The sequence below is a fragment of the Bos indicus x Bos taurus genome, chromosome 5 (assembly GCF_003369695.1).
Source record: "Bos indicus x Bos taurus breed Angus x Brahman F1 hybrid chromosome 5, Bos_hybrid_MaternalHap_v2.0, whole genome shotgun sequence".
In the NCBI taxonomy this organism is placed as follows: Eukaryota; Metazoa; Chordata; class Mammalia; order Artiodactyla; family Bovidae; genus Bos; species Bos indicus x Bos taurus.
In genome coordinates, this window is record NC_040080.1 from 88,846,097 (window position 1) to 88,860,871 (window position 14,775).

Sequence of the window (14,775 nt, forward strand, 5' to 3'; positions counted from 1 at the left end):
CTAGATAGCATATTCAAAAGCAGAGACGTTACTTTGCCAACAAAGGTTTGTCTAGTCAAGGTTATGGTTTTTCCTATGGTCACGTATGGATGTGAGAGTTGGACTGTGAAGAAGGCTGAGCGCCGAAGAATTGATGCTTTTGAACTGTCGTGTTGGAGAAGACTCTTGGGAGTCCCTTGGACTGCAAGGAGATCCAACCAGTCCATTCTGAAGGAGATCAGCCCTGGGATTTCTTTGGAAGGAATGATGCTAAAGCTGAAACTCCAGTACTGTGGCCACCTCATGGGAAGAGTTGACTCATTGGAAAAGACTCTGATGCTTGGAGGGATTGGGGACAGGAGGAGAAGGGGACGACAGAGGATGAGATGGCTGGATGGCATCACTGACTCGATGGACGTGAGTCTGAGTGAACTCCGGGTGTTGGTGATGGACAGGGAGGCCTGGCGTGCTGCAATTCATAGGTTCACAAAGAGTTCGACACGACTGAGTGACTGAACTGAACTGAACTGAACCACTGGTCAACTTCTTTTTGATTGTGCTTTATCATGTAGGACAAATGCTTTGTCAGGAAAATAGATTGAGTACCCTTGTTGTTTATATCCCTACTCCTCCTTGGTTAGCCAATGTAAAATCTAGAGCCATATGAATCAATAGGACTATATTTCTAATGACCAATCAGCAGTAATAGATTATAAAGAATTAAGGCAGCTACTGATTTGTTCTAAAGAGTTAACCAAGTCTTTCAGCTAATAGAACTGCAACTTCATTTCATGGAAGTTTTACCCAAATCATGGTGCTTCATTCATGCCAGGGATAGTGGAACCTATTCTTCTGTGAAAGTTATTAAATCATGGGTTACAGTCTCCTATACCACAAAAGCCACACCAACTGTGTAATGACTTTAGGTATGCATTGGTTCCACAAATGAAAAAGGTGCCTCCATAATTTATCATACCTTCTTCCTCAAAGATGCAAATTTCACCTAGATATACACTGGTAGAAAATCATACCTGATTCTATGATTTAAGTGGCTGAAAAAGGTGACTGACTCTCCTCTTTATTTGCATGTTCCAGGCTATGGTTACACAAGCAAGATAGGGATGAAAATCTACAGCCTTTTAAGCAGCCATGGAGGTAAAACCAAAGATAGTCTGAGTGGAAAAGGGCCCTTCACATTCTGCAAAGTTTCTGAAATAGGGCTTGATTTTGGAGAACAGTGACAGGTGTAAGGGTAAATACAACTTAAAAATAAGAGGCTTATTTTTCCCTGTGAAAATATAGGAGATTTCTCCTCCCACCCTCTTCTTAGAGCATTTACTATGGAAAATTTTAAGTTCTTTCTCTAACTCTAAAATGCACACAAATCTTTCTAAAAGTTAAATAAGCTTCTTACCAGCTTTATAATGGAGGAATGTGTTTCTCAAGGACCTGAAAGCCATCTCTCTGAACTACAGTCATTAAGGAAGCAAGTGAATGCAATATGTGCCTCCCTCCAAAACTGTCTTATAGATGTGAGAAGTTTATTTTTCCTTTAGATAAAGCCAATTTGCAAACAGAGATGGCCACCTCAATTACCACATGAATCTGAGATGAACTATGAGTAGAAAATGGTGCCTTAAATTCTCTTACTTGGTGACTAGTTATCATTTATCTCAAGAACAAGTATGTAACAAATCATATCTGCTCAGCTATATAAATAAATGAGACTTTCTGTATGATCTCCTACCAGATTTTCTTTGATGCAAGTTACAATCCAGATTAGTTATTATTCAACAATAAAAGTATTTTCTTTCTCTTCTACCTTTGTGGAGAAGTTTTCTGGACTGGGAGATTTTGTTTTTAATTACATTTCTCCAATACAGGCAAATGAGTTGCCACAGGAAATGGTCAACTGACCAACACGTAAATGTGGTTGAGTACTAGAAATAGTCAGTCTTGCCTGAATTACTGTCCAAAATAACAGTATTTTACAAGAGCCTCAGCAGAAGGTCACATAGGAACATTAGGTGTTCATGACTATTTCTTATCTTGCAGGACAAAAGCACAATGAAAGTCAATATGTTATCAGAACTTTGAGGATACACACTCAGGGAAAGCAGATCACTACCTCAAGCATAAAATACAAAGAAGAGTGTTTCTTTACCTTTTTTTGAAAATAATCTTCACATCCAAAATCATTTTCTCTATAGTCCACATTCCTCTAGGACATCAAATCTGTATTCAGTAAAATCTGTGTATGTGTGTATATAGAATATATATTTTAGTGAGCTCTAAATCTGTTTTCAATGTTATAACTGTTCAAAATAATAACTGTGCAAAATAATATATTTTAATGACAATTATATTTGTTTTAAAGCTTAGCCTTTTAAAAGAATTTTGTCTGGTATACTGAAAGACAATATTTATAATATGTTGATTTTATATCTTAATTTGTGTACTTTGAAAGACAAATTTATTTATAAGTAGGTGAGAATGTAGCAATTAAAACAAGGGGATTGTATTGTGACTAGGTTCTTTATTGTCTCTGTCTCTTTTGAATTCTGGTCTTTAGAATTTCTGAAGATTAAAAGAAGAAAGATTACTAAATAATTCCCTAAATACTGTATGAATCCATGCATTCTGAAGTCAATTAGTATATTTACACTTATTAGGAGAAAAACTACCTTTTTTCTCTACCCTTTTAAGTTCATTACTAGGACTGCTGTAACAAGAGGCAGATTAACAAGAGAAAAGCATACAGATTTATTTAATTTTTACATGACATGGGAGCCTCATAAGGAAATGAAGGCATGAAGAAATAGATAAACCCAAGTGATTTTTTTCAGCTATATTAAAATATAATTGACATATAACACTGTGCAAATTTAAAGTGTACAATGTATTGATTTGATATACATATATTGCTCTATGATTACTGCCATAGTGTTAGCTAACACCTCCAGTAATGGGGAGATTTGATTAAGGGTACAAATCTGATTGTATATATGGAAAGACTGAAAAGTCATGGAAAGATGTCATAGGACAAAGGTGAGCTAAGTGTAGTAAACTGGAAGTGGAAGAGTGTGATCAGTAAGGCCAGTTCATTCAGATTCCTCTGTGTCTCTTCATCTTTGAAGATAAGGATGACCCGTTCCTCCAGGTTGGGTAGGGCACCTCTCATTTGAGGGCTTTATGATCTGCTTCAGAGAAAATCAGAAAGTCTCTCCTGCACAAGCCATTTCTCAAATTCTTTTAGCATGAATATTCAATATGGCAGGTGCTATATTTGGGGACAGAGTTCTCATCCTAGGCCGTAACTTCAACACAGAAGCTCCAAAAGACCATACTTAACAGAATCACTTGAGGCTCTTACAAATTTCAACTTGTCTAGTTAATGAGTTTCAAATGGGGCAGGCTATGACTTCAGGGAATAACAGGCATTGGCCTAAGTTCTACACCTGAAACTAAGTCAATTATACTTAGATTTTTTATTTTTTTTTTTTAAAGACATTGGTTCCTCCATCTGGGATTCAAGGCTCAGCCAGCCAACTACTGATTGCCTAATCTGTATGTACCCTTCTGAAGGATTATATGTGAGAGTCACTCATATCACAAATTCTCGTATGATTGAATTTAGAATCAGACAGGAAACTAAATAAAGAGAAGTCTAAATGGTTGAACCTGAGTCCCCTGGAGAGACGCTCTTTATACATCTTCTGTTGAGGATTTGATAGTCTTCTCATGTAATTTGTAGGAGAGAAAGCCAGGACAAATTCAGAGCTCAGAGGATACGTGTCTTGAAGCCTCTGCCTTTAATAAGATACTCTGGGGTATCAGTTTTCTGCTCTCAGTACGATTTCCAACCAGAAAGAAAAAAGGATGTCTTGCTTTTCCTATAAGTAGGCTACAGAAATACTGATTCCCATAGGCATAGAGACCATCACAGTCCAGATGAGAGCCCACCATGGAAAGACCAGAGCGACAGGAAATCTGAGTCAGAAAAAGCCCAGAACACGGTAATGTCCACTACGGTTCCTCTCAAGTTTTTCTTCTCTCTTTCCTAGTCCCTGTCTTTCCCTTAGCTAATCCACCCTTCTTTTCCTGTCTATTCATCAACTTTCTATCTGCTGGAGATTGAGCTCCCTGACCTAGGACCACATTTTCCATACACTGAGGCCTTTGTGCTTGGTTACTCTGAGCAGCAACTTGGGAAGAATCTCTAACCTCAGTTAGTTATGCTGACTTTGGGATCAGGCACATCTTACATCTTGGGTTCAAGCTCCACACTGGCCTGAGCTCCAGCAGTGCAATGAAACCTGGGCCCAGCAGGTGGAAGTGTAACGGTCAAGGTGGATGGGGAAAGTATACCCACCCAGAGTAGATAGCTGATGGTCGAGAGTACACCAGAGCAGGTCAGAGTACACCAAAGAACATACTAAACAGCAGATAATGGTAACTCAGATGAAACCCTCCTCTTATAGGATGTCATACCACACATACTACAAAAAGTTCAGTTTTTTCCTATTAATAATTCCCCTTGACCCCAACAAATACTGATGATGTGAAGCACACAGATAGAGAGGGGTAGAAGTCTAAACAGGTTTGAGGGAAAATATCTGAATTCAAAAAGTTCCAAGTTTCCTCCAACTTTCATCATTCCCCTGTCCAGGTGCCTGTCTAGACACCAATGGTCTTTCTGCCACTTTTCACTAAGTATTCAATTCCTACTCCACCCCATCTGCATTTGGTCATGAAGAATACTCCCACATTCAGTGAATAGAGGAAATATTGAGCCTCTCTCCATATCATTTTCAATATTCCATCAATCCCAGTATTTATGCAATTAACCAACATTTAAAAAACTTAAATACATGTAAGGGCAACAAGACTTTAGGTACCCCATGTTATATGTTACAGACCTCCTTCTCCAAAGAATGGCCTAGACAGCTATTTCCTTACAAAGAATATGGCAAAGCTGGACACATGTCAAGTTCCTGAGCCCAAATTGCAACTCTATGTCTTACACCTCTATGACCTTAAGAACGTTTTGTAAGTTTTCTGTGTCTCATCCATAAAAAGGTCTGTGTACAGACTGTTTCATAAACAAATAGAATCACATGACCCAGCTGGCCTCCTGCTCTACTGCTGCATCACATAGGCCCAACTTCCAGGACCAAAGTTTTTCAGATTTGGACCCTCAGCTAACAATTCCCTGATATCTTCTGCAGAATCTGGCATGTTCTTTGGTGTAGAGTTAGAAACACAAATGAACATTGTGGTCAGCTGTAATTTAAAAAGTCAGTCTGGAATGATACAAGCAATTATCCACTTAATTCATCCAGAAAATTCCAAACACTTGGAGACGTTTTCAAATTCTAGAAGATAATGATAGAAATTATTGTCATTTGTTGTGTCTGTTATTTTGCTAGTGAAGACAGTAGAGGAAGTACTCACTGTGACAGGATTTAAACTCACAGATGAGAGATACTCATTAAAATATATTTTTTTTCAGCAAGTTGCTCTCATTGTTCACTGAATCAGTTAATTTGGGTCGTTCTGAACTGCAAATTCAGCTACTAGACAGACAGATACAATCTGGATCTAAGTTCTGCTATGACTCATAGTCATAAGGGTTTAAGAAAGAATGAATAATAAACTGAATAAATTAATGTTCAGGAAAAAATGAATGACCAAGTGAATGTTATAGGCTTTAACAGCCTTTCCAGTATGGTCTGAAATAGGCCAGTAGGCATCAGATACGTTAAGTACACTACTGGTTACACAAAACTGAGACAATCTGTACACACACATGCAAACATATACATACACATATGCCATTCTTGGAGAGGGCAATGGCACCCCACTCCAGTACTCTTGCCTGGAAAGTCCCATGAATGGAGGAGCCTGGTGGGCTGCAGTCCATGGGGTCGCTAGGAGTCAGACACGACTGAGCGACTTCACTTTCACTTTTCACTTTCAAGCATTGGAGAAGGAAATGGCAACCCACTCCAGTATTCTTGCCTGGAGAATCCCAGGGACGGGGGAGCCTGTTGGGCTGCCGTCTATGGGGTCGCACAGAGTTGGACACGACTGAAATGACTTAGCAGCAGCAGCAGCATGCCATTCTTTGCTTCCCACTTTGTTGTCTTCTTAGTGCTGAATCCTTATCAAGCTTATGATTCTGCAATCTTTCCCAAAGAAATTAGCTAAACAGTCTATCCAATTCACTTCATTTTTTATTCAACATATTTGCTGTGGAAGACCAACCATATGTGCTTTTCACTGGACCAAGAGTTATGGCATGGAGATACAAAGTAATATAGAGCATAATCACTCTCTTCAAGGAACTGTAGTATTATTGTTTGGGAAGGAAAAATAAAGAAATGTGCCATATACATTCTAACCACTAACTGCCAAAAGAAGACAGTGATTCAGCAAAGGCATAAAATAAAGGGAGTTGCTTACGGTGGGTGAGCTAATGAATTAGCACAGAGTGGAAGTATATCTGTTGAGGTCCTCCCAGAACAGATACTTTGGTAGTAGTAGCATTACATGAGACTGGGGCAGAGGGAGAGGAACCTGTGAAAGACAAAGAGCAAGGACATAGAATTGGGCTGGAAAAGCCTTCAGACCAGACATAACACTGCTAACAGGAAAGAGGGAAGGAAAGCAGAATCGTCTAGGGAGGGTTTCAGACTACACTACAGACCTGACAAGGATTATCCAACCCTTGGATGGGTTGGGAGCTCTGGGGCAATGACTGACCCTCAGACAAGGCAAAAATGGTCAAAACGTGGTATCTAAGGTATGCTCGGTCATTGCCTGGGAAGTTTGGCCTCCACTAAAGCTGCAGTTATTTTCAAAGCATCAACTGGAAGCTGTCAGCAAGCTCATCATTTTCAGCTGCATGTTGAGTTCTTTCTCCCAATTGGAGCACCTCACTGGCTGCCACATGAGGAGAATCAGCATATTTAAGAAAAACGTAAGAAAATGGAAGGCAAAAGTGCCAGATGAGAACAATAATGAAGACATAGGTTAAATCCTGGTGTAGTCACTTATTCACTCTGGTAAGACAAGATATTCCCATACTTCTCATTCTACATTAGAAAAATTAGGATATAATAATCTACCCAGAATGTTTTATGAAATGAAATGAAAAAATGACAATTTTAATTGAAATACAACACATAACCTTTTGTTATATTCAAATTACAACATAATGATTTGATACTTGTATATATTGCAAAATGATCACCAAATGAAAGCCAAGCCTTAAGTGAAAGTTGCTGCATGGTAGAAAGACCTGATGTCTCCAGACATAGGGAACAGACTTGTGGACACAGTGAGGGAAGGAGAGGGTGGGACAAATTGAGAGAGTAGCATTAACATATATACACAACCATGTATAAAATAGACAGCTAGTGGGAAGCTGCTGTATAACACAGGGAGCTCAGCTCAGTGTTCTGTGATGATGGGGTGGGAGAGGGAGGCTCGAGAGGGAGGGAAATATATAGTTATGACTGTTCTGTGATGTTGTACGGCCGAAACCAACACGATATTGCAAAACAATTATCCTCTAATTAAAAATTTTAAAATATAAATGTGAAGAATAAAAGAAATGTGGATTTTCTATCCCATAAATTAGCAAATAAAAATAGATAAATCATGACCAAACCAAAAAAAAAAAAAAGACCCAGTGTCTTGAGGTTTTATAGAATTGAGGTATACAGACTGGGGACTTGGACGAGTTATATAATTTATGATAGTCAAATTTCTAATTCACAGAAGGTACTCAGCAATATCCTCCTTATCCTTTCTTCACATATCCAAAATTCAGATACACACACACGCTCACATACATGCACACAGAGTCACACTCTGTCATCTTTTAATCTTGTCCCAGAGAGTCAAATTGACAATAGGTGTTAATGCATAGTGTCAATAATAAAAAGCTAAAGAAAGATAAAATGACATTATTAGGAAGTTATGAATTCTAAAAGGGTTTTGGAGTGGAAGATTGGAAAACAGGGAAGAGAAGACAAATGCTGAAACAGCTTCCCAGCAACTCTGCCATGATTTACAAAACATGCACAGAGCATTGCTGATAAAGCAGTGCCCAGTTGAAGGAGACAGAACAAATTCAGGGTCTGCACAAATTAGCAAATTTCTTCCATGTCTTTAAAACAGAATGTCACCTATGGAAAAATAATTATTTGAAACAGAACACTAGAAGGGGAAGCAAACTTATAGACATTTGATAAGGACATACGTGAAATCTAAATAGGAGTCACACTCCTATTTAGTGTGGAGTAAATACATAAAAGTGGATCCCTTTCTCCATAGTTGGGTGTAGAAGAGAAGTTTCAGGTACATTGCTATATTTTTTTCTAGGAAAAATCCTTTCTAAATGGCCTTGAGGAACCACAGCACCATCACTGAGTTCATCCTCCTTGGGCTGTCTGCTGATCCCAAAGTCCAGATACTGCTCTTTGTGCTTTTCATGGGGATTTACCTCCTAACCATGATGGGGAACCTGATTCTGCTGCTGGTGATCAGAGCTGATTCCCATCTCCACACACCTATGTACTTCTTTCTGAGTCACCTCTCTTTCCTGGATCTTTGCTTCTCTTCAGTCACAGTTCCCAAGATCCTGGAGAACCTCCTGTCTAAAGAGAAAATTATTTCAAAGGAGGGCTGCCTGACTCAAGCCTTCTTTGTGTTTGACATTGGAGGGACAGAAGTCTTCTTGCTCTCAGTGATGGCCTATGATCGCTATGCTGCCATCTGCTACCCTCTGCTCTACAGTCAGGTGATGAGCAGCCAGCTCTGTGTGAGGTTGGTATGGGCTTCGTGGGGCCTGGGTTTTCTGGATGCAGTTTTCAACATGCCTCTGGCTATGAACTTGAACTTCTGTGAGAACCATATCATCTCCCACTATACCTGTGAACTGCCCTCTCTCTTCCCTTTGTCCTGCTCTGATATTTCCACCAATGTCACTGTCCTGACAGGCTCCACACTGCTACATGGCTTTGGTACCTTCTTCCTGATCTTATTCTCCTACACACGCACTGTTTCCACCATCCTGAGCATCAGCTCCACCACAGGCAGGAGCAAAGCCTTCTCCACCTGCTCCTCCCACCTCACTGCAGTGAGCTTCTTCTATGTCTCAGCTTTCCTCCGTTATCTTATGCCAACCTCAGGTTCACCTCTGGAGCTGATCTTTTCCATACAGTATGGTGTAGTTACTCCGCTAGCGAATCCCCTCATCTATAGCCTCAAAAACAAAGAAGTAAAGACAGCTCTGAGAAGAACCCTGGGGAAATGTTTGCAATGGTAGAGGTAGCAAGCTGTAAAGAGAAGAGAAATCAGGGTCATTTGTAGAGATGTGGATGGACCTAGAGACTGTCATACAGAGTGAAATAAGTTAAAAAGAGAAAAACAAACACCAAACTATTGTTGTTCAGTCACCCAGTCATGTCCAACTCTTTGTGACCCCATGGACTGTAGTACACTAGGCCTCCCTGCCCTTCACCATCTCCTGGAGTTTGCCCAAGTTCATGTTCATTGCATCAATGATGCTGTCCAGCCATCTCACCCTCTGATGCCCTCTTCTCCTTCTGCCCTCAATCTTTCCAAGCATCAGGGACTTTTCCAATGAGTTCTCTGTTCACATCAGAAAACCAAAATACTGGAGCTTCAGCTTCAGCAACAGTCCTTCCAGTGAATGTTCAGGGTTGATTTACCTTAAGATTGACTGGTTTGATCTCCTTGCTGTCCAACAGACTTTCAGGAGTCTTCTCCAGCACCAGAGTTTGAAAGCATCGATTCTTTGGTGTTCTGCCTTCTTTACCGTCCAGTCTCACAACCATATGGGACCACTGCGAAGACCATAGCTTTGAAGATACGGACCTTATTGGCAGAGTAATGTCTCTGCTTTTCAGCACGTTGTCTAGGTTCGTCATCACTTTTCTATCAAGAAGCAATCATCTTCTGATTTCATGGCCGGAGTCACCATCCACAGTGATTTTGGAACCCAAGAAGAGGAAATCTGTCACAACTTCCACCTTTTCCCCTTCCATTTGCCATGCAGTAATGGGGCCGGATGCCATGATCTTGGGTTTTTTAATACTTAGTCTTAAGCCGGCTCTTTTTACTCTCCTCTTCCACAATATCATATATTAATGAATGTATGTGGAATTGAGACACAGATGTAGAGAACAAACACATGCATATCAAGGGGGAAACTGGGAGTTGTGATGCATTGGGAGATTGGGATTGACACATATACACTATTGATCAGTTCAGTTCAGTTCAGTTGCTCAGTCATGTCTGACTCTTTCCAACCCCATGACTATAGCATGCCAGGCCTCCTGGTCCATCATCAACTCCCAGAGTTTACTCAAACTCATGTCCATTGAGTTGGTGATGCCATCCAACCATCTCATCCTCTGTTGTCCACTTCTCCTCCTGCCCTCAATCTTTACCAGCATCGGGATCTTTTCAAATGAGTCAGTTCTTCACATCAGGTGGCCAAAGTATTGGAGTTTCAGCTTCAGCATCAGTTCTTCCAATGAATATTCAGGACTGATTTCCTTTAGCATGGACTGGTTGGATCTCCTTGCAGTCCAAGGGACTCTCAAGAGTATTCTCCAACACCACAGTTCAAAAGCATCAATTCTTCTGCGCTCAGCTTTCTTTATAGTCCAACTCTCACATCCATACATGACTACTGGAAAAACCATAGCCTTGACTAGACGGACCTTTGTTGGCAAAGTAATGTCTCTGCTTTTTAATATGCTGTCTAGATTGATCATAGCTTTTCTTCCAAGGAACAAGCGTCTTTTAATTCACGGCTGCAGTCACCATCTGATTTTGGAGCCCCAAAAGATAAAGTCTGTCACTGTTTCCATTGTTTCTCCAACTATTTGCCATGAAATGATGGAACCAGATGCGATGATCTTAGCTTTCTGAATGCTGAGTTTTTTTTGTGTTGTTTTTTTTTTTAAACTTTACAATATTGTATTGGTTTAGCCAAATATAGAAATGAATCCGCCACAGGTATACATGTGCTCCCCATCCTGAACTCTCCTCCCTCCTCCCTCCCCATACCATCCCTCTGGGTCGTCCCAGTGCATCAGCCCCAAGCATCCAGTATCGTGCATCAAACCTGCACTGGCAACTCATTTCATATATGATATTATACGTATTTCAATGCCATTCTCCCATATCATCCCACCCTCTCCCTCTCCCACAGAGTCCAAAAGACTGTTCTATACATCAGTGTCTCTTTTGCTGTCTCATATACACAGGGTTATTGAACGCTGAATTTTAAGCCAGCCTTTTCTCTCTCCTCTTTCACCTTTATCAAGAAGCTCTTTAGTTCTTCTTTGCTTTCTGCCATAAGGGTGGTATCATCTGCATATCTGAGGTTATTGATATTTCTCCCAGCAATCTTGATTCCAGCTTGTGCTTCATCCAGCCCACCTTTTCTCCTGATGTACTCTGCATATAAGTTAAACAAGCAGGGTGACAATATACAGCCTTGATGTACTCCTTTCCCAATTTGGAAACTGTCTGTTGTTCCATGTCCAGTTCTAACTGTTGCTTCCTGACCTGCATACAGATTTCTCAGGAGGCAGGTCAGGTGGTCTGGTATTCCCATCTCTTTCAGAATTTTCCACAGTTTGTTGTGATCCACACAGTCAAAGCTTTGGCATAGTCAGTAAAGCAGATGTTTTTCTGGAACTCTCTTGCTTTTTCAATGATCCAATTCGGTGCTGGCAATTTGATCTCTGGTTCTTCTGCCTTTTCTAAATCCAGCTTGAACATCTGGAAGTTCATGGTTCACATACTGTTGAAGCCTGATTTGGAGATTTTTGAGCATTATTTTACTAGTGTGTGAGATGAGTGCAATTGTGCAAAAGTTTGAGCATTCTTTGGCATTGCCTTTCTTTGAGACTGGAATGAAAACTGACCTTTTCAAGTCCTGTGGCCACTGCTGAGTTTTCCAGATTTGCTGGCATATTGAGTGCAGCACTTTTAGAATTTGAAATAGCTCAACTGGAATTCCATCACCTCCACTAGCTTTGTTCATAGTGATGCTTCCTAAGGCCCACTTGACTTCACATTCCAGGATGTCTGGTTCTAGGTCAGTGATCACACCATCGTGATTATCTGGGTTGTGAAGATATTTTTTGTATAGTTCTTCTGTGTATTTTTGCCACCTCTTAATATCCTCTGCTTCTCTTAGGAACATACTATTTCTGTTCTTTATTGAGCCCATCTTTGCATGAAATGTTCCCTTGGTATCTCTAATTATCTTGACGAGATCTCTAGTCTTTCCCATTCTATTGTTTGCATCTATTTCTTTGCATTGATCACTGAGAAAGGCTTTCTATTCTCTCTTCATTATTCTTCAGTACTCTGCATTCAAACGGGTATATCTTTCCTTTTCTCCTTTGCCCTTTTCGGTTCTCTTCTTTTCACAGATATTTGTAAGGCCTCCTTAGACAATCATTTTGCCTTTTTGCATTTCTTTTCCTTGGGGATGGTCTTGATCCCTGCTTCCTGTACAATGTCACGAACCTGCTATGTATAAAATAGGTAATGAGAACACATCGTACAGCACAGGAAACTCTACTCAATGCTCTATGATGACCTAATGGGAAGGAAATCCAAAAAAGAAAAGATATGTGTATATGTATAGTATAGCTGATTCACTTTGGAGTACAGTAGAAACTAACACAACATTGTAAAGCAACTGTACTTCAACAAAGCAATTTTTAAGTAAAAAATAAGAAATAAATAAAAAATTTTAATAAGAGATGATAAATTAAGAAAGAACTATAGGCTTCAGGATATCTGGTGAGTTAACACTAAAAGCTTCTAGCGGTCCTCTGTTTTAGATGCTGAAAGATGCCACAGAAAAGCATAAGAAAGACGCATGAAGATACTTTGAGGGTGGGGTCAGGATGGGAGAAGACAGTTCAGATTCAATCCTGCTCAAAGGCATATCAATGGAAATATAGTTATCTTGGCCAAAAGTTGTACTTAATCATAATTTATTTCTCTATCATTTCACTGATACCGAGTAAAGTTGGCTCAGACGGTAAAGCATCTGTCTACAATGCGGGAGACCCGGTTTGATCCCTGGGTCGAGAAGATCCCCTGGAGAAGGAAATGGCAATCCACTCCAGTACTCTTGCCTGGAGAATCCCATGGACAGAGGAGCCTGGTAGGCTACAGTCCATGGGGTCACAAACAGTCAGACACGACTGAGTGACTTCACTAGTGACTAGTAAAGTTGCATGTGTACTGAATTATTTTTTGGAATTAAATGAATAGAAAGGCAATGAAAAACATAAGATTTCACCAAAAATGTTGAATTTCAGGGAAAGAAAAGTTATCATCTTAGGGCTTATGGAGGGGTTGGTGCTTTGAATGGGAAGCCTTGCAGATAAAAAAAAGTGCTATGTTCTGCCCAGAGTGACTGTCATGTGAGTGACTTGGGTGATGCCAAGAACTCTGCTTTTCTATTACATGAGAGTTGGAATTTGAGGGGGAATGTTGCACATTCAAGATAACACAAGAAAATTTAGCCTCTCCAGCATCTCAACTTCTTTAAAGCACTGGTTTTCTCTAGTTTGTCCGCTTGGAGAATGCAAGGGTTTTTAGTCTTCCTTCTCATTATTTTAGCAAGAATTTATGAAATATAAAATACGTGTTATATGACACAGCAACTTTGTATTTCCTGAGCATTTTTACATGCTACTTATGATTTTACTCGAAATACATTGCGTTTTAAAGTCATGATAACTTGCAATCATCCAGTGCTATTTTCTGTATAGCGATAATGAGAATTATTATAGTCATGGACATGGTTAATAGATTAAAACACTTTATAGTTCCACTTAACTTTATTTTTCCACAAGTGAAACATGTTTACTGAATCATGTACTAAGTAACAACACATCTGTTATTTCTAATTTTTTGAAGTTGTAATAAGAAAGCATCACGGTCATCCAAGTCTATGCCCCAGCCAGTAATGCTAAAGAAGCTGAAGTTGAATGGTTCTGTGAAGACTTACAAGACCTTCTAGAACTAACCAAAAAAAAAAAAAGATGTCCTTTGCATTGTAGGGGATTGGGATGCAAAAATAGGAATTCAAGAGATACCTGGAGTAATAGGCAAGTCTGGCTTTAGAGTACAAAATGAAGAAGGGCAAAAGCTAAGAGAGTTTTATGAAGAGAACAGACTGGTCATAGCAAACACCCTATTCCAACAACACAAGAGACAGCTCTACATAAGGACATCACCAGAAATTAACTGAAATTAACTGATTATATTCTTTGCAGCCAAAGATGGAGAAGTTCTATTTAGTGAGCAAAAACAAGACCAGGAGCTGACTATGGCTAGGATCATGAACTCCTTATTGCAAAATTCAGGCTTAAACTGAAGAAAGTAGGGGAAACCACTGGGCCATTCGGGTATGATCTAAATCAAATCCCTTATGATTATACAGCAGAGGTGACAAATAGATTCAAGGGATCAGATCTGGTAAACAGACAGCCTGAAGAACTATAGACAGAGGTTTGTAACACTGTACAGGAGGCAGTGACCAATATCGTCCCAAAGAAAAGGAAATGCAAAAAGGCAAAATGAGGAGGCCTTACAATAGCCAAGGAAAGAATAGAAGTGAAAGGTAAATGAGAAAGGGAAAGATATACCCATTTGAATGCAGAGTTCCAAAGAATAGCAAGGAGAGATAAGAAAGCCTTCTTAAGTGAACAATGCAAA

The 14,775-nt window shown here is 39.8% G+C and overlaps 1 protein-coding gene across 1 annotated transcript; it reads left to right on the plus strand.

Annotated features, from left to right (window-relative positions):
• Nucleotides 1-8,386: 8,386 nt before the first annotated feature.
• On the plus strand, nucleotides 8,387-9,316 carry LOC113893765 (olfactory receptor 8S1-like). Its single transcript, XM_027543625.1, has one exon. The coding sequence runs from the start codon at nucleotides 8,387-8,389 to the stop codon at nucleotides 9,314-9,316; it is 930 nt and encodes a 309-aa protein (XP_027399426.1).
• Nucleotides 9,317-14,775: the final 5,459 nt, after the last annotated feature.

Coding starts and splice junctions, on each gene's coding strand:
- LOC113893765 (XM_027543625.1), top strand. CDS start 8,387: ATGGCCTTGAGGAACCACAGCACCATCACTGAGTTCATCCTCCTTGGG.